This window comes from Mobula birostris, chromosome 2 (assembly GCF_030028105.1).
Source record: "Mobula birostris isolate sMobBir1 chromosome 2, sMobBir1.hap1, whole genome shotgun sequence".
Taxonomy (NCBI): domain Eukaryota; kingdom Metazoa; phylum Chordata; class Chondrichthyes; order Myliobatiformes; family Myliobatidae; genus Mobula; species Mobula birostris.
In genome coordinates, this window is record NC_092371.1 from 90784671 (window position 1) to 90803827 (window position 19157).

General features: G+C 42.4%; 1 protein-coding gene across 1 annotated transcript in view; it reads left to right on the top strand.

Annotated features, from left to right (window-relative positions):
- LOC140188526 (myosin-1-like) overlaps nt 1-19157 on the top strand; it is a 123005-nt gene that overhangs the window by 43201 nt on the left and 60647 nt on the right. The window contains exons 17-23 of the mRNA XM_072244892.1: nt 2260-2392; nt 4331-4410; nt 10115-10202; nt 12855-12972; nt 14272-14395; nt 15211-15347; nt 16587-16842. Coding sequence (XP_072100993.1) covers nt 2260-2392; nt 4331-4410; nt 10115-10202; nt 12855-12972; nt 14272-14395; nt 15211-15347; nt 16587-16842 — 936 coding nt within the window. The remainder of the gene's footprint in view (nt 1-2259; nt 2393-4330; nt 4411-10114; nt 10203-12854; nt 12973-14271; nt 14396-15210; nt 15348-16586; nt 16843-19157) is intronic.

Below are 19157 nucleotides of genomic sequence, written 5' to 3' on the forward strand. Positions count from 1 at the left end.
AGAGTCTTTCAATTCTTGTTTGGGGGTTTTTTGCTCATTCTGCTTTGCAAAAGGCTTCTAGTTCTGCGAGGTCCTTGGGCTGTCTTGTATGCACTGCTCTTTTGAGGTCAATCCACAGATTCTCGATGATGTTTACGTCAGGGGACAGTGAGGGCCATGGCAAAACCTCCAACTTGCGCCTCTTGAGGTAGTCCATTGTGGATTTTGAGGTGTGTTTAGGATCATTATCCTGTTGTAGAAGCCATCCTCTTTTCATCTTCAGCTTTTTTACAGATGGTGTGATGTTTGCTTCCAGAATTTGCCAGTATTTAATTGAATTCATTCTTCCCTCTACCAGTAAATGTTCCCCATGCCACTGGCTACAACACAAGCCCAAAGCATGATTGATCCACTCCCATGCTTAACAGTTGTTCTTTTTATGAAATTCTGCACCCTTTTCTCTCCAAACGTACCTTTGCTCATTGCAGCCAATAAGTTCTATTTTAACCTCATCAGTCCACAGGACTTGTTTCCAAAATGCATCAGACTTGTTTAAATGTTCCTTTGCAAACTTCTGACGCTGAATTTTATGGTGAGGACACAGGAAAGGTTTTCTTCTGATGACTCTTCCATGAAGGTCATATTTGTGCTGGTGTCGCTGCACAGTAGAACAGTGCACCACCACTTCAGAGTCTGCTAAATCTTCCTCAAGGCCTTTTGCAGTCAAATGGGGGTTTTGATTTGTCTTTCTAGCAATCCTACGAGCAGTTCTCTCGGAAAGTTTTCTTGGTCTTCCAGACCTCAACTTGACCTCCAGCGTTCATGTTAACTGCCATTTCTTAATTACATTACGAACTGAGGAAATGGCTACCTGAAAACGCTTTGCTATCTTCTTATAGCCTTCTCCTGCTTTGTGGGCATCATTTATTTTAATTTTCAGAGTGCTAGGCAGCTGCTTAGAGGAGCTCATGGTTGCTGATTATTGGGACAAGGTTTGAGGAGTCAGGGTATTTATAAAGCTTTGAAATTTGCATCACCTGGCCTTTCCTAACGATGACTGTGAACAAGCCATAGCCCTAACAATCTAAGTCTGAGACCTTGGTAAAAGTTATCTGAGAGCTCAAATCTCTTCGGGTGCCCAAACTTTTGCATGGCGCTCATTTCCTTTTTTTCACTCTAAAATTGTACAAAACACAAATAATACACTAATCTTGCTTAACATGTTGAAAAGAATGTTTCATCTTTAACTTTATGACTTTTGGAGATCAGTTCATCTTCCACTCACTTAACTATTCACAGTAACACAAATTTTGACCAGGGGTGCCCAAACTTTTACATGCCACTGTATATCACATACAGCACATAAAACAAAATATTATCACAAATAAGTTAATAAAATATAATTCAAATGCCTGTGAAGTGTGCAGCATGGATGAACAGTAAACAGCTGGCTGTCCTTTTGACGAGACCTCAGTGTTAGCAGGGTATTCATTAGTCTCACAGCCTGAGGGAAGAAGCTGTTAGCCAGTCTGGCAGATGGAATTAATCAAATGTAGTCAACATGGTACTGTTAGAGGGAGATCCTGTTTGATCACATTTTTTGGAGATGTATTGGTGTAGTTGACATGGACTTCAGTAGGGTCTTGACAAGGCTACATAGGAATCTGAAACAAGATGTTAGAGCATATGAATCCAAAGCGAGCTTGCAAATTGGATGCATGGCAATAGAATTGTGCAGCACAGAAATGGGTCCTTCAGCCCGACACAGCATGCCAGCCTTTTATATATATTTATCTATTTAGAGAAAGAACACAGAATAGGCCATTTGAGCTGCACCGCCCAACAATCCCCAATTTAACCCTAGCCTAATCACAGGACAACTCTCAATGAACAATTAACCTACTAAACTGTATGTCTTTGGACTGTGGGAGGAAACCAGAGCACCCAGAGAAGACCCACGTATTCCACAGGGAGAATGTACAAACTCTTTACAGATGACATTGGAATTGAATTCCACCCTCAGACATCCTGAGCTGTAATAGCCTCACATTAACCTCTATGCTACCGTGGTGCCCATTTTTTTGGTCATCCACACTAAACCTACTTGCCTGCATTAGGTCCGTAAATTTCTCTGCCTGCCCAACTAGCTCTTAAGCATAGTAAAATGAGATTCTATGCCTGTTACTTTAAGTTTCTTCCTCTGCTATGCTAATCTTCATTGTTGATGTACATCTCTCTCCACGGGTGTTAAAGGCAACAACTAATTTGGATTTCCTGTAGGTTCCCTACAACATTATTGGATGGCTTGATAAAAACAAGGACCCACTGAATGAAACTGTGGTGGTAGTGTTTCAGAAATCCTCCAACAAGCTGTTAGCATCATTGTATGAAAACTACATCAGTGCTGAAGCAGGTAAATTATTCTTAACTTGCTGTTATCTAAATCGATGTTTGTACTGCCCATTGCAGGAAACTTTTCAATACTTTGTTCTCATAATAGAATCCTGGCTTCAAATTCTGGTCTTTTCTATAAAATTATTCCTACCATGTACCTGACACCCATCCCAAATTTCAGTCCTTACCCTCAACCCTGATTTCAAAGTCAGGTAGAAGTTACAGGTGTAGTATTTCCTTATCCTTCCTTCTTTGGTCGTAGTGACTGTGAATTGGGGAAAGGTTGTATGCACACCTTTAACAAATAACTGCAGTGTATTTCATGGATAGTATGAAATATAGCTATAACGTGGAAATGCTGGAGGGAGATGAGTGTTTCTGATAGTGGGTTAAGTGCCAGTAAAGTGGACTGCTTTGGGAGGGGGGGTGATCAGGATGAACAGAATAATTTACCATAATAGGTTTAAAAGGGAGTGGGCTTGATCAAATGGACTAATCCTACTCCAATGTGCTGTGTCAGGAATAGCATTGAATTTCTGAAACGTGTTGAAGCCCCAGTTTTCTACTGAGTGGAAAGTATTCCATTACCCTTCAAAATCAGATTTTGCAGATGGTGGTAACACACGCAAAATGCTGGAAGAATTCAGCAGGCCAGGCAGCATCTATGGAAAAAAAGTACAGTTGACATTTCAGGCTGAGATGCTTTGGCAGGACTGGAGAAAAAAAGATGAGTAGATTTAAAAGAAGGGGGAGGGGAGAGAGAAACACAGGGTGATGGGTGAAGGGGGAGGGGTGAAGTAGAGAGCTGGGAAGTTGTTTGGTGAAAGAGATACAGGGCTGGAGAATGGGGAGTCTGATAGGAGGAAACAAGACTAAGGAAGAAAGAAAAGGTGGGAGGAGCACCAGAGGGAGGCGATGGGCAGGCAAGGAGAGGAGGTGAGAGAGGGAAAATGGATGTTAAATGTATGTATTGAAACCTATTGAGGGGATGGGGAATGGTCAAGGAGAGGGGAGTGGGCCATTACTGAAAGTTGGAGAAATTGATGTTCATGCCATCAGGTTGGAGGCTACCCAGACGGAATATAAGGAGTTGATTCTCCAACCTGAGTGTGGCCTCATCACAACAGTAGAGGAGGCCATGGATTGACATATTGGAATGGGAATGGGAAGTGGAATTAAAATGGGTGGCCACTGGGAGATCCCACTACTTCTGGTGGACGGAGCTTAGGTGCTCGGTGAAGCGATCTCCCACTCTATGTCGGGTCTCACTGATACAGGAGGCCACACCAGGAGCACTAGACACAGTAGATGACCCCAACAGACTCACAAGTGAAGTGTCTCCTCACCTGGAAGGACTGTTTAGGGCCCTGGATGGTAGTGAGGGAGGAAGTATAGGGGCAGGTGTAGCATTTGCTCTGCCTATAAGGGTAAGTGCCAGGAGGGATGAATGGACAAGGTATTTGCATAGGGAGTGATCCCTGCAGAAAGTGGTGCAGGGGGCAGAGGTGGGGAAAGATGTGCTTGGTGGTGGGATCCCACTGGAGATGGCAGAGGTTCCAGAGAATTATGACCACCAACTCAAGCTGCAAGTTAATCTTTAGGAAATTCTGTGGCGAATATCTGGACGAATAAAATTACAACATCTAAAGAGCATTGGTACAGATATTTGGGTAGGAAAATGTGGGCAACTGCAATTAGCATCATGATAATCCAGGTCAGCATGGCTGAGATGGGACAAGAAGGTGCGTCCATTTCTGTGGTCTAGCTGTGGTAAGTTTCTTTGATAACACCGCACAATAGCCACTGTGTCAGTGTGCCAAGTTTACTCCTGAGCCACCAGCTACACATTTTGCTCACATCAGCAAATTCCTCTGTGACTATAACTGATTCTGGAATATGAATGGGGCTTTCTGATTCTCATTCGCTGAATATTTTAGATTTTCTCTTTTTATTCTAGCCATGGAGCAGGGCAAGGCAGGAGCAAAAGAAAAGCGGAAGAAAGCTGCCTCTTTCCAGACTGTCTCCCAGTTACATAAGGTAAGATTCATCTCTACCTACCATCTGGTTTCAAAGTGGCCTTTTGAAAACATGCTGTTCTCCTCAAATGCGGTCGGTTGTAATCTCTTATGCCACTGCTAGCACATAGACCTCTTCCCAGAGTGTGTCAATACATTCCTTTGCTAATATGAACAATTTGCAAGTGCTTGATTATATGCCATTTTAGATTTAAAACTGAGAATGATCCAGTCATCAGTGGCACAGACACAGTGACAAAGTCAAATTAAATTTCAGTATCTACAGAGATAATTGACTGAAATTGTGAAGCACCTTCAGTGTTCACATAAAAAGAATGCAGATTGTTAACACTTTGAGTGTTTAGTTTGTACAGCTTCTCAATATAAAGTCTCTTACATCTAACAATTCAACATTTCATAAGTTATAAATTCCTCAACATGTAAAACAGGATTGAAAGCACATTTGTGAAGTTACAAACTTCAATATGTTGCTGAGCATAATGTCCAAATCATTAATTGACAGAACGGGTTCTATACAAGCAAACTGATTTCTCCTCCAGAGTGGAGAAGTGCGCTGGGAGCAGAACAAGGATGGGGGTTGGAGAATTAGTAGAGAAGATGGCGTAGAGGATCCCAGGGACAGAGGGAAAAGAAGGTCTGGGTGGAATGTGGCAAGAGTCTTTGAGCTGGGGGACGTTCAGCAAGGGAGCTGCTGGGAAGATCATTTAGACCCTAAGACATAGGAGCAGAATTAGGCCATCGAACCTGCTCTGCCAGTTCACCATGGCTGATCCAGTTCCCTCTCAACCCCATTCTCCTGCTTTATAATCTTTCACATCATATCAACCTCCACCTTAAATACTCCCAGTAACTGGGCCTCCACAGCTTACTGTGGCAAATTCCTCCTCATCTCCATTCTAAATGGACATCCCTCTATTCTGAGGCTATGCTCCACAGGGGTCAGTGTTGGGGCCACTTCTTTTTACATTGTACATCAACAATTTGGATTATGGAATAGATGGCTTTGTGGCTAAGTTTGCTGACGATACGAAGATAGGTGGAGGGGCCGGTAGTGCTGAGGAAACGGAGAGTCTGCAGAGAGACTTGGATAGATTGAAAGAATGGGCAGAGAAGTGGCAAATGAAGTACAATGTTGGAAAGTGTATGGTTATGCACTTTGGCAGAAAAAATAAATGGGCAGACTATTATTTAAATGGGGAAAGAATTCAAAGTTCTGAGATGCAACGGGACTTGGGAGTCCTCGTACAGGATACCCTTAAAGTTAACCTCCAGGTTGAGTCAGTAGTGAAGAAGGCGAATGCAATGTTGGCATTCATTTCTAGAGGAATAGAGTATAGGAGCAGGGATGTGATGTTGAGGCTCTATAAGGCACTGGTGAGACCTCACTTGGAGTACTGTGGGCAGTTTTGGTCTCCTTATTTAAGAAAGGATGTGCTGACGTTGGAGAGGGTACAGAGAAGATTCACTAGAATGATTCCGGGAATGAGAGGGTTAACATATGAGGAATGTTTGTCCGCTCTTGGACTGTATTCCCTGGAGTTTCAAAGAATAAGGAGAGACCTCATAGAAACATTTCGAATGTTAAAAGGCATGGACAGAGTGGATGTGGCAAAGTTGTTTCCCATGATGGGGGAGTCTAGTATGAGAGGGCATGACTTAAGGATTGAAGGGCGCCCATTCAGAACAGAAATGCGAAGAAATTTTTTTAGTCAGAGGGTGGTGAATCTATGGAATTTGTTGCCACGGGCGGCAGTGAAGGCCAAGTCATTGGATGTATTTAAGGCAGAGATTGATAGGTATCTGAGTAGCCAGGGCATCAAAGGTTATGGTGAGAAGGCGGGGGAGTGGGACTAAATAGGAGAATGGATCAGCTCATGATAAAATGGCGGAGCAGACTCGATGGGCCGAATAGTCCACTTCTGCTCCTTTGTCTTATGGTCTTATGCCAAGACTCATCCACCAAAGTAAATATCCACTTCACATCCACTCTATCTAGGCCTTTCAACATTTGATAGGTTTCAATAAGATCCCCCTCATTCTTCTAAATTCCAGCACGTACAGGCTCAGAGCCTTCAATCACTGCTCATACTTTAACCCTTTCATTCCCAGAATAAGTTTTGTGAATCTCCTCTGAACCCTCTCCAATGTCAGCACATTCTTTCTTTAAGTAAGGGGTTCAAATCTGCTCACAATACTCCAAGTGAGGCCTCACCCGTGCCTTATACAACCTCAACAATACATCCTTGCTTTTATATTCTTGTCCTCTTGAAATGAACCTAGCATCACATTTACCTTCCTCACCAGTGATTCCACCTCCAAATTAACCTATAGGGAATTCAGCATAAGGACTCCCAAATCTCTTTGTACTCTGGATTTTTGAATTTTCTCCCCGTTTAGAAAATAGTCTATGCTTTTATTCCTTCTACCAGAGTGCATGATGACACACTTCCTGACATTGTATTCCGTCTGCACCTCTTTGCCCATTCTCCTAATCGTCTAAGTCCTTCTGCAACCTCTCTACTTCGTCAATACTACCTGCCCCTCCAGCTATTTTCATATTGTCCCTAAACCTGGCCACAAAGCCATCAATTTTATCATCCAAATCATTGACATATAACGTAAAAAGAAGCGGTCCCAACACAAACTCCTGCAGCCACCACTAGTCACCAGCAGCCAGTCTGAAAAGGATCCCTTCATACCCACTCTTTCAATGCTCTATTCATGCTAGTATCTTTCCTGTAATTTAAAGAGACTGTGGAGATGATTAGGGAGGTCAAGTAGATGGAAAGAGAGAGGCCAAGAAACTCATGTAGAAAGAGATGCAATTAAATATGAGGACATCGGTGGGGTGGGATAAAGAGTTAATCAACCGTACAGATAAATTAATAGAGATTGTGGTGGGAGATGGACGCTTGAATACCCTGTAGCTGCCTATGTTGATGCAGGCCTTTACCTAATGCCTGATCAGGCTTCAGACATGCTGTTTTAGTGTTTGGAGTCCACACATTTCTGAGCCGCATATACTGTGTCAAGTATTGCTTAGGTGATGTCAATCAAATTTTGATTTCACTGTGTATGCCCTGTATCATCCATGCACACATATATCAGGGAACAATACCAGTGGTCTGGAAGTGCAATGCTTGTGGATAAAGTAATATAGTTGGGTTTTTATAACATCCTTTCACCTTGTGTAAAGGAACCTTGCACCATATGACAGAATTTTTTGCCTCAGTTCTTTTAGTTTTGGGTTCCCAGGTCATTATGATATTTGCTTTGTTAGATTGTTGAATTATTGAAAAGGCATTATCTAAAAGCTTCTCAAATTCTCTAAATTTATTAACGTTTGAGGATGAATCAGAAACTGACAACTCTGATTCTTGAGGAGTCTGTCAAGGTTTCTGTTTAATGTGTATTTCTTAACAAATGTAGTTATATTATGGAGACATCTAGACAAAGCAAGAGATAATAGATTAGCTTTATTTGTCATATGAAACATACAGTGAAATGTGTTGTTTGCATCAAGGGTGTGCTTGGCAGCCTGCAAGCATCACCACACTTCCGGCAGCAACATGGCATGCCTACGACTTACTAATTCCCACCTGTACGCGGGAGGAAACACATATGGTCATGGGGAGGACGTACAAACTGCGGCAGGAATTGAACCCTGATCTTACAGCTGGTCTCTATTCTCAACATAGTAAAGGGTACGGAATTCAGGTTTTTCCTGATGAGTCTGAAATGAGATCTAGGTTTGACATTCTGCTTTCCACATCTGAAGACTTACTTTTGATCAAATTTTAGTTTACATCAAGCAGAGTCAATTGTCACTGGAAAGTGTGTCAAACATTGTCAGTCACTATAGTTAGATGTGAAGTAAACTCCTTTAAAGTTACTAAATAATGGTTCATAATCCCACCACCATCACACCCCACTACACTGGAATCATCTGTTCCTTTACCCACACCATTGCTCTCCAAGTGAGATTTCATGTAAGTTTTGCTTAGCTGTAGTCATTCTCAATCCTATATTCAAGTAATCAAATACTGGTTTGGGGTTGGTTCAGGCTTCTTTATTATTTCCATCCACTCACTGGACTGAGAAAGAAAGAAAGAACTGTTAACTACACACCTTTTATGACCTCAGAACTTTACAGCCAATGAAGTTTGTTTGAAGCAGGGATTCCCAACCTTTTTTCATGCCATGGACCCCCTGGTTTAAAGTGTAACCATTATTGCAATGCAAGACCCAGGAGATCTTCACAATATTAAGTCTGAACTTAGATTACAGTATCCCTAAAAGAATAGAAATGGTGAGTTTCTATCAATGATTCCTTTATTGTAAATTGGCCTCTATACAATTAAAGAAGGTGCTAGAGTTATCACACTGTTTGTATCTACGGACAGCTGCCGGTGGGCTATTTCTGAATTCAGAGCCCCAAACCCTTTCTTAGTCAGCATATAATCACCTTGGAACCATCTAAATTCAGAGCCCCAAACCCTATCTTAGTCAGCATATAATCACCTTGGAATCATCTGAATTCAGAGCCCCAAACCCTATCTTAGTCAGCATATAATCACCTTGGAACCATACTGAAGATTCCAAGAGAAAGAAGATGGGTTGAGCACTTTACTAATTGGGATCAACATTACCCTCTCGTTTAGGCTTCTAGGAGGGAGCTTGGCTGAGAGGGAATATAAGAATATTGGGAACGTCAGGTTTCTGGATGGCTGAGATGAAATAGCCCAATAGCTTCCTATGTCTCAACTGATTACGCGATATCTTTCTGAGCTGTCGAGATCAAGGTGGTTAAGACTTGCAGTGATGTTTAGCTGATTGATGAATGAACATCACTTTAAGTCTGTGCTATCTTTCTACTCACAATCTGCTGAAGAGTAGAATGTGGTAAGTATGGAAAGAGCTATTGAGGAAAATCCTGAGTCTCATCCCTGATCTGACTTCCCCAAACACCCAGAGAGTGCTGATCAAGCAGAGCTTTATTCCCTCAGGAATATTCATTTATCTCCTGTTAAACAGAGGGAATCACCTTTAACCAGATGTAAGTCCATAATAACCAGACATCCCTTACTGACTGGCAGTAACCAGAGTGATGTCCCACATGACTGAAGAGAATAGGTGTTCAACCAGAGGGTGTGGTGGTAATGCAGTGATTAATTTACCAGAGCGTTAACCAGCCACTGGGACTAACAATCCAGAGGATTCACTTCAAATCTCATCATTACTGATGTGAAATTTAAATTCCCTTACTAATTTGTAATTAAAAAAAAAGATTAGTCTGGACGTGATGAGGAACAGGTTACCAGATTATAAGGAAAACCCAGCTTGTTCATAAATGATGAGGAACTCTGGTGCCCTTTTTTGGTCTAGATTATATGTGACTCCAGACCCACCAATGGGCTTGGTCCTGAAATGGCCAAACCTCTTTGTTCACAATATTTGAGGATATGAAAGATGAATACAACTGTTAGAATTCCCCTGGTAACCAGAGGGAAGTATGTCCAGTACTCGTACTAGAGACACCACAACCTTAGCATGATTTAATGTCAACGTCGGGGTCAGCATGTGAGTAAGTTTGGGGAAGCTGTACTTGAATTACTTGTGAGAAAGGCTGATTATTGGAAATGGAATCAGTCAATATCTACTGATATAGACAGATTGGATTAATAAGATTTTTTTTATTGCCTCAGGAGAACCTCAACAAGCTGATGACTAACTTGAGATCAACACAGCCTCATTTTGTGCGCTGTATTATTCCCAATGAAACCAAGACACCGGGTAGGCAACATGTTTCAAGCACCATTGTTGCATTCCAAGCTTGATGCTGTTGATGTATAATATCAAAACCGAATCCAGGCCCATGTTAGGGAAATTACTCTCCAACTATCTTCCAGATACATTGGTGAATGTGTGACTATAGAAGGGGGTTACAGGCCAAAACTCTTATTGCAACAGGGCTCCTGATCAAGGGTCTCAGCCCAAAATGTGAACTGTTTATTGCCTTCCACAGATGCTGCCAAAATTGCTGAGTTTCTGCAACATTTTATATGTTGCTCTGGATTTCCAGCATCTGCAGATTTCTCTTGTGTTTCCTTACTCCCATCTGTGTTTCCCTGCTCTGTGTATTTTGATTGTTCCCCGTTTTACTTGGTCAAGTTTATATACACACACACGCATGCACACGCATGCACATGCACAGACACAGACACACAGACGCGCACACACAGACGCAGACAGACACAGACAGGCAGACACACACACACACACACACACACAAACAGGCACACAGACTCAAGCACACAGACACACCCACACACACACATACACACACAATTCTATCTAAGGTAATGAAAGGGATAAGGATGGTTGGAATTTAGGTCATGAACTGGGAGCAGATTGATTTCAATATCATAAGACAGCAGCTGGCAAAACTAGACAGGGAACATTACATCCAACAGTGGGAGACATATTAAATTGATGAGAGTTCATGGTGAACTGTAAGGACAACAAATTCAAGAAACCATGGATGTAAATGGATATCAAGGGCTGGATAAAGGGTGAAAGAAAGCTTACAGAAGGAAAGGTGGTCTTTCAAAAGTATTGAGTCTTAAATGAATAAAAGGAAATATTGGATATTTTCATTTGTTCGTTATATGCTGTGTTATAATTGGATGTTTTGGTCATCTTGAAAGTGAGTAACTCCACAGGCCTTGATGGGATGTATCCCAGGCTGTTATGGGAGGTAAGGGAAGACATTAATGGGGCCTTGACAGGTTGTTAAATCTTTGCTGGCCACAGGGGAGGTGCCAAATGATCAGAGAACAGCAAAAATTGAAGAGGGATGCTGCGGATAAGCCAGTCTTTACAGGCCTGTGAACCTAATATGAAGTTATTATACAAGAATTTGAGAGACAGGATTAATCTGCACTTGGAAAGGGAAGGGATAGTCAAAGATTGTTGGCATGGTTTTGTTGGGGGAGATCTAATTTTAAAGTGTCATACCCTGAGAAAAAGACTGTTATGATCCATCTTATTATAACCCTCTGTAAGATCACCCCTCAACCTCCTTAACTCAAGGAAGACATTCCCAGCCTATCAAGTCTCTCCCCATTATTTAAGGCCTTGCATCCCGGAAATGTCTTTGTAATGATTGACTCTTTCAATAGTGAGGTGAGCAGAACACTCCAGTTTCAGTCTGACCAATCCCCTATACCACCGCAACATGATGTCCCAACTCATGGTCTCATCTGATGAAGCGAAGCAAACATATGTCTTCTTCACTACGTTGCCTATCTGTGCTGCCATTTTCTAAGGTCTAAGCTATCTTTGTTCTCCAACACTCCATAGGCCCTGTCTATCACTGTGCAAGTCCTGAATGAAGACTTGAATTAAAGTTCGCCTGTCAACTTAGTGTAATAGAGTTATAGAAGAGTGCAGCACAGAAGCAGGCCCTTCGGCCCATCTAGTCCATGCCAAACCATTTAAACTGTCTAACTCTCATTGACCTGCACCGGGACCATCACCCTCCATACCTCTACCATTCATGTATCTATCCAAACTTGGCTTAAACATTGAAATCGAGCTTGCATGCATTATCTGTGCTGGTAGCTCAATCCACACTCTCATGACCCTTTGAGTGAAGAAATTTCTTCTCATGTTCCCCATAAACCTTTCAACTTTCACCCTTAACCTCTGGTTGTAGTCCCACCCAACCTCAGTGCATTTACCCTATTTATACCCTCATAATTTTGTATACTTACTTCGATCAAATCTCTCCTCAATCTTCTACGTTCCAAGGAATAAAGACCTAACTGTATACTCTCCTCTTGCATTTTACTTGTCAAAGTGCAAGACCTCACATTTGTACAGATGAAACTCTATCTGCCATTTTCCTGCAAATGATCTTTATATATCTTGCTGGATCTTCCTCAATATCGTAACTCTGGCACTTCTTGTGTCATCTGCAGACTTACTATTCAGCCTCCCTATACTTCTAACAAACAACAGAGGTCCCAGCACTGATCTTTGATACCACTGATGGCTCTCAACAGAAACCTTAAGGGAGAGGGTGAAAACTTTGTTAGGATCTGTGTGAGTGATACATTAGGATCACAGCTGATCTTTGATCTCAGTGTCACTGTATGAAAACAAGCTCCATATCCCATGATTTCCTTAAAATCAAATAATCAAAATATATTGACCTCAACTATATACAGTGACTGAGCCTCCACCATGTTCTTGGGTAGCCAGATCTAAAGATCCACTCTGTCTGGGATGCCTTTTGCTGACAGCAAGCCTATAATTACACGTGACTCTTCAAAAAGGCCTAAATTAAAGGATGCTAAATGAGACTCCTCTGAAAGAGGGCATTTCCATTTAGATGGTTGACCAATGCTCGCTGCTGTTAACTGGCTGTTGTCCAATTTGCAGGTGCAATGGACCCATTCTTGGTCCTACACCAGCTGCGTTGTAATGGTGTGCTCGAAGGAATCCGCATTTGCCGCAAAGGGTTTCCAAACAGAGTACTATACGCCGACTTCAAGCAGCGGTAAGGACTGGCGCTAATTAATAGCACGTTGTCTTCAGTTTTGACCCCTTCAGGAATGACAAAATATAGGCCGACTGATGTCTCCGTCACTGTCCCGTTGACATGAGTATTACTTGGAGCAAACTCTTCAGTCCTGAGTGAGGACACTTTATCAATGTTACATCAGCACCCTCTCATCTTTTACTTTATAATCATACTGATCATGGTAAGCTGCCTGAAAGTTAGCTATCTCCATTTCTCATGTAAATATTAGGTCACCATAGAGACATTCTGTGAGACGTTATTTGGCTGTGGGGAGTACATTATTGAAGAACCCTCATCACTCACCTGATTTCCCCATTTCTACTCTGACCTTAATTGTCAATGAGAACTTTAGCAAAACCTAGGAGATCATGGCCCAGATTGTATTGACTCATTATCGCTACTTGCACCTATTCACTCACCATTCTCCTGAATATACTTCAGCCTACTCCAGATATGTGAAATGAGCTGTCAGAGGAAATGGTTGAGGCAGGAGCAATAACAGCTTTCAAAAGACAGTTTGTCAGGTACATGGATTGAAACGATCCAGGGGTTCCCAATGTTTTTCATGCCATGGACCCCAGGGTGGGAACTCTAATGGTGGCAAATGGGACTAGCTAGGATAGGCATCTTGGTAGGCATGGACTCGTTGGACCAAAGTACTTTCCTGAAGCACTTCCCAAATTCATGACTAATGCAGTCAAGAAAAATTGCATCAAGTGCTTGGAAGCGTGAGCACCCACAAGTTGTTCTCCAAGTCTCACACCATCCTGATTTGAAAAGATATCACTGACTTCCCATTCTCACCAGACCCATGTCCTGGAACTGCTTACCCCAGCATTGAAGGAGTACTTCCAATAGAATAATTCCGGTGCTTCACGGCAACAGCTCAAAACCGCCACCTCGAGGACAATAAGACCCACATTCTATGAAAGGATAAAACAAGTATAGGACTGGCGGGTCCAAGATATGTATCCTTGAGACATTGTGGGCTATCAGCAACAGGATAATACTTCAAAACATTCTCTGACCTCGTCGTCCTGACCTGGACAAGTTGGGCCACCGAGCCTGTCAGGTGCTTCATAATTCTACGAACTGTCATTAACTGCTAGAATCAACCAAAAGCATTTTACAAATGTTTAAGATCAGATTTCTTGGATGGCTCTTTTGAGCTCTTGCTCAGTAAAAACTTAAAGGGTTAAATTGCTGTCAGGGGAGGGGACTTCCCTCACTCGACACCATCAACAACAATATCACTTTGTTTTTGTCGAATTGCAGCTACCGTATTCTCAACCCAAGTGCTGTTCCTGAAGACAAGTTTGTCGACAGCAGAAAAGCAACAGAGAAATTGTTGGGCTCCCTTGACATTGATCACTCTCAGTATAAGTTTGGCCACACAAAGGTAAGGACAGAGGCTTGAAGAACTGCTGTTGACTGACCTAGCACTGGCTTAGAATATTCACTCAAATTATTGACTCAGGAATTACATACAGCTTCAATACTGGAATATTAATTCTTAACTAGTTCAGTTAATCATTTATTTATGATTATTGGTCTCTCTCCTCTTGTGTTCTCTTAAATTTTTCTAATTTTAATTTTATTCTAGTTTATTTCAAATGAAGTAATTCCCCCGATTTCCTCCTCTGCCTTCTGCCCTTTGCTGCTTTGTTGCCTATCCAAGGAGTTACTAAAACCCACTTCCCCACTCCATTTGAATGCAGTTCTCCTCTCTCATCTACTTACCCCAATTCTCTTTCCCTTCCTCCTCATCCCTACCGCCTCTCACCACTAATCCCTTTGCTCTCATCGACTGTTCCAGCACCCTTTCACCTCTCTCATCCACCTCACCCTACCGCATTCTCTCCCTTCCCCTGATCCATGCCTCTGCTCACCTCTCCCTTCCCCTGATCCATGCCCCTGCTCATCTCTCCCTTCCCCTGATCCATACCCCTGCTATTCTCTCCCTTCCCCTGATCCATTCCCCTGCTCATCTCTCCCTTCCCCTGATCCATGTTCCTGCTCATCTTTCCCTTCCCCTGATCCGTGCCTCTGCTCATCTCTCACAATATAGCAGAACAATATAAATTAACCCAAAACCAAGCTGTGGGAGAAGCCTGCATGATGAATGGATTAATGTTTTTGATCACAATCCAGAATGAGAAATGAGCAGCAGTGGTTTAGTGGTTTGGTTAATGTGATCCTTCTTTTATGCACAAGGTGTTCTTCAAGGCTGGCTTGCTGGGTCATTTGGAGGAAATGCGAGATGAACGATTGGCAAAGATCCTGACCATGATTCAGGCTCGGAGCCGCGGCAGACTGATGAGGATTGAATATCAGAAGATCATTGAGAGGCGGTAAATATCATCTTGCAATGAAAATGAAACAACCATACTGTTAATTCATGATACTTTCTAACAGTCTCAAGCTTCGAGCAATTGGTTGAAACTGCAGATTGGCCACATCACAAAAATGGCAGTGAATATCTGGATCTTCACCTCACCCTGTTGCCAAAGCTGATAACTGATTCTCTTTGGCAACCTTCATGTTCCTCTATCCTTATCCTTGAGACCTTAACTGATTGCTGTTTACTGGCCCCTTTAGTTATTAGGGATATATGGTCATGTTGTGACTATGTAAATGTGTTAATAGTCCTGAAGCTAGGATTCCATATTCATTTCCATCACATAGCATTTGAGAATAAATTTTCTTTTCAAAATGATCAGAAAGCTGTTGGATTATCATGAAAAACTACTGGGTTTTTCAATGTACCTTATAGAATGAGATGTGGGAATATAGATCCATAATTATTTGGAGTGGTGTCACAGGTAGATAGGGTTGTAAAGAAAGCTGTTCGTACTTTGGCCTTTATAAATCAATGTACTGAGTACAGGAGATGGGATGTTATGTTGAAGATGTAAATAGGGTTGAAAGTGTGCAGAGGAAATTTAGAAGGATATTGCTGGGACTTGAGGACCCAAGTTACTGGGAAAGGTTGAATAGGTTACAACTTCATTCTCTAGAGCGTAAGAGAATGAGGGGAGATTTAATAAGATGGATACAAAATTATGAAGGGTATAGATGGACTTTTTATGAAGGATAGGCTTTTTCCATTGAGGTTGGGTGAGACGAAAAGTAGAGGTCACAGGTTAAGGGTGAAAGATGAAATGTTTAAGGGGAACATAAGTGGAAACATCTTCACTCAGAGGGTAGTGAGAGTGTGGAACGAGCTGCCAGCAGAAGTGATGGATGCAGGTTTGGTTTCAATATTTAAGAGAAGTTCAGTAAGTCCATGGATGGGAGGGGTCTGAAGGGTAAGGCCCCGGTGTGGGTTGGTGACCTAGGCAGAGTAATAGTTTGGAATGGACTGGATGGGCCAAAGGGCCTGTTTCTGTGTCTATGACTCTACCTCTCTTTTATCCTATAACTTCACCATCAATGCTGGTCATGTACTCAGTTGTATCAAACCACCAGCTTTGCGAGGAGTACTTGTATTCAAGTATCTTAAAGATGGCCATGTCCTGGATTAAAGGACCATAGAGTAAACTCAAGCTCGCACAGCATTAAATTGTATCTAAAATAACATCTTTCCCTAGGGATGCATTGCTGGTCATCCAGTGGAACATCCGTGCTTTCAATGCCGTCAAGAATTGGTCCTGGATGAAACTCTTCTTCAAGATCAAACCTCTGCTGAAGAGTGCTGAGACTGAGAAGGAAATGGCAACATTAAAGGAGGAATTCCTGAAACTGAAGGAGGCTCTGGTGAAGTCGGAGGCTAAACGCAAGGAGCTGGAAGAAAAGCAAGTTACCTTGATACAGGAAAAGAATGACCTGGCACTTCAACTGCAGGCGGTACGGCTAAGAGAGTGCCTATCCCCTGGCCCCATCTTACCATGCACCCAACCGCTTGTCCCACTGCAACAGACACAGCTCACTGTAGAGGACACAGCTCCTTCCTGTGTGCCCACTGCTGGTCCCACTGCTGTGCACACAGCTCTTTCATCTGCCACCAATTGGCCATCTTGGTTTTCCCCACCTCTCTCCATATGTTCTGCCCACTGGAATTATCTCTTCTACTTAATGTGTATGATTCTTGTCTCCCTACCTGCTGTAGTATTATTCTGGGTCATCTCTCTCTCACTCTTTAATTCACCTGAAAAGAATGAGTGAAGCTCCCTGCAAGGATATTAACCATGCAATTTAGATGCAACACAATGATCCAAATACCCAAAGACCTCCCACCTGCAGTGACATTTACATTCTATTCTCCTGTTCCTCTACGCACTAGCATGTGGCACAGCGAGAAATCCTGATTTTCAATCCTGGAGGTCCTGCCTTTTACCTTCTTACCTAACTCATTAAACTCTATTTACAGGACCTCTCTTCATCATTAGTACAATATGGATAATCTCTGATTGTTCACAGTCCCTTTTCTGAATGTTCTGCACCAGCTTAAAGATATCCTTGACCCTGGCACTAGGAGGCGACACACTATCCTGGAGTCTTCCTCAGAGCCGGTTTGTTCTGCTATCGAGTCATTGCTTAGTATTGTTCCTGTAGACTTGGTACATCGTCCTGTACAGCAGAGCTTCTAGTTCCCATTACCAGAAATGATTCGACTTTGGTCCCGTCATCAGGAGACTTGACCCTTTGATAATGGTGACACTTTGATCTGGTTTACTGATGTAAAGAGAATCCATTTTAACTTTAGTCATAAGGTGCAGACTGATGGTGAATTACAAAGGCCCTCAGTCTTCATTGATTAAAAAATGCCATCACCTGATTTATTATTATGTACCAGTATCCAAGATAATGAAATTGACAACAGCTTGGTCCTTCTTCAAGACTGGTGTATTTACAATTAGTATTGATTAACAGTGATTCTTTCTGTTGGTCAATGTGCAAAAGATTAACCAGATGATTTAGGCCTGTTGCTGCTGGTTTCTCAGTCTGAGAGACCTTGTTTGTTTTGTCCTAAGTATGTTCTTGATCACCTTCTGCAGGAAGCCCAGTAAACAATCTATGTAACGTAGACATCTCTAAACACTCCATGTTGAGTCTTGTTCACACACATTTCAGGAAATCATAAGATATAGGAGCAGAATTAGGCCATTTGGCCCATTGAGATAGCTCCCCCATTTCCTCTCAGCCCCAATCTGCTCCCTGTATCCCTTCATGCCCTGGCTAACCAGGAATCTATCAATCTCTGCCTTAAATATACCCAATGACTTGGCCCCCCACAGCTGCATGTGGCAATGAATTCCACAGATTCACTACTCTCTGGCTAAAGAAGTTCCTCCTAATCTCTGTCCTAAAAAGACTGCCCTCTATTCTGAGGCTGTCTCCTGTGGTCTTAGACTGTCCCACCATAGGAAACATCCTCTCCACATCCACTCTATCAAGACCATAGGTCACCCCTCATTCTTCTGATTTCCAGCGAATACTGACGCAGAGCCATCAGACACTCTTCATATGACAAGCCATTCAATCCTGGAATCATTTTGGTGAATCTCCTTTCAACCTCTCCAGTTTCAGCACATCCTTTCGAAGATAAGGGGCCCAAAATTGCTCACAACATTCCATGAGGCCTCAACTGTCCTTTATAAAATCTCTACATTACATCCTTACTTTTATATTCCTTGATAATAAATAGAAAATAGTCTGTTTTTATTCCTTCTACCAAAGTACATGACCATAAACTTCCCGACACTGTATTCCATCTGCCTCTTCTTTGCTCATTCTCCCAATCTGTCCGAGTCCTTCTACGGCCTCCCTGTTTCCTCAACACTACCTGTCCCTCCACCTATCTTTGTATCTTCTGCAAACTTGACAACTAAACCAGCAATTGCGTCATCCAAATTATGGATATACAACGTAAAGAGTAGTGATGCCAACACAGACCCATGTGAACAGTAGTCACCAGTGGCCAATGAGAAAAGACTCCCTTTATTTCCGCTCTTTGCCTCCTGCCAATCAGCCACTGCTTTATCCATACTAGAATCTTTCCTGTAATACCATGGGCACGGTGGAGGTCTGGTCTGTGGGTATATTTAAGGCAGATGTTGATTATTTCTTGATCGTTCAGGGCATCAAAAGATATGGCGAGAAGGCATATATGGGGTGGACTGGAATCCAGGATCAAGCATGATGAAATGCCGGAGCAGACT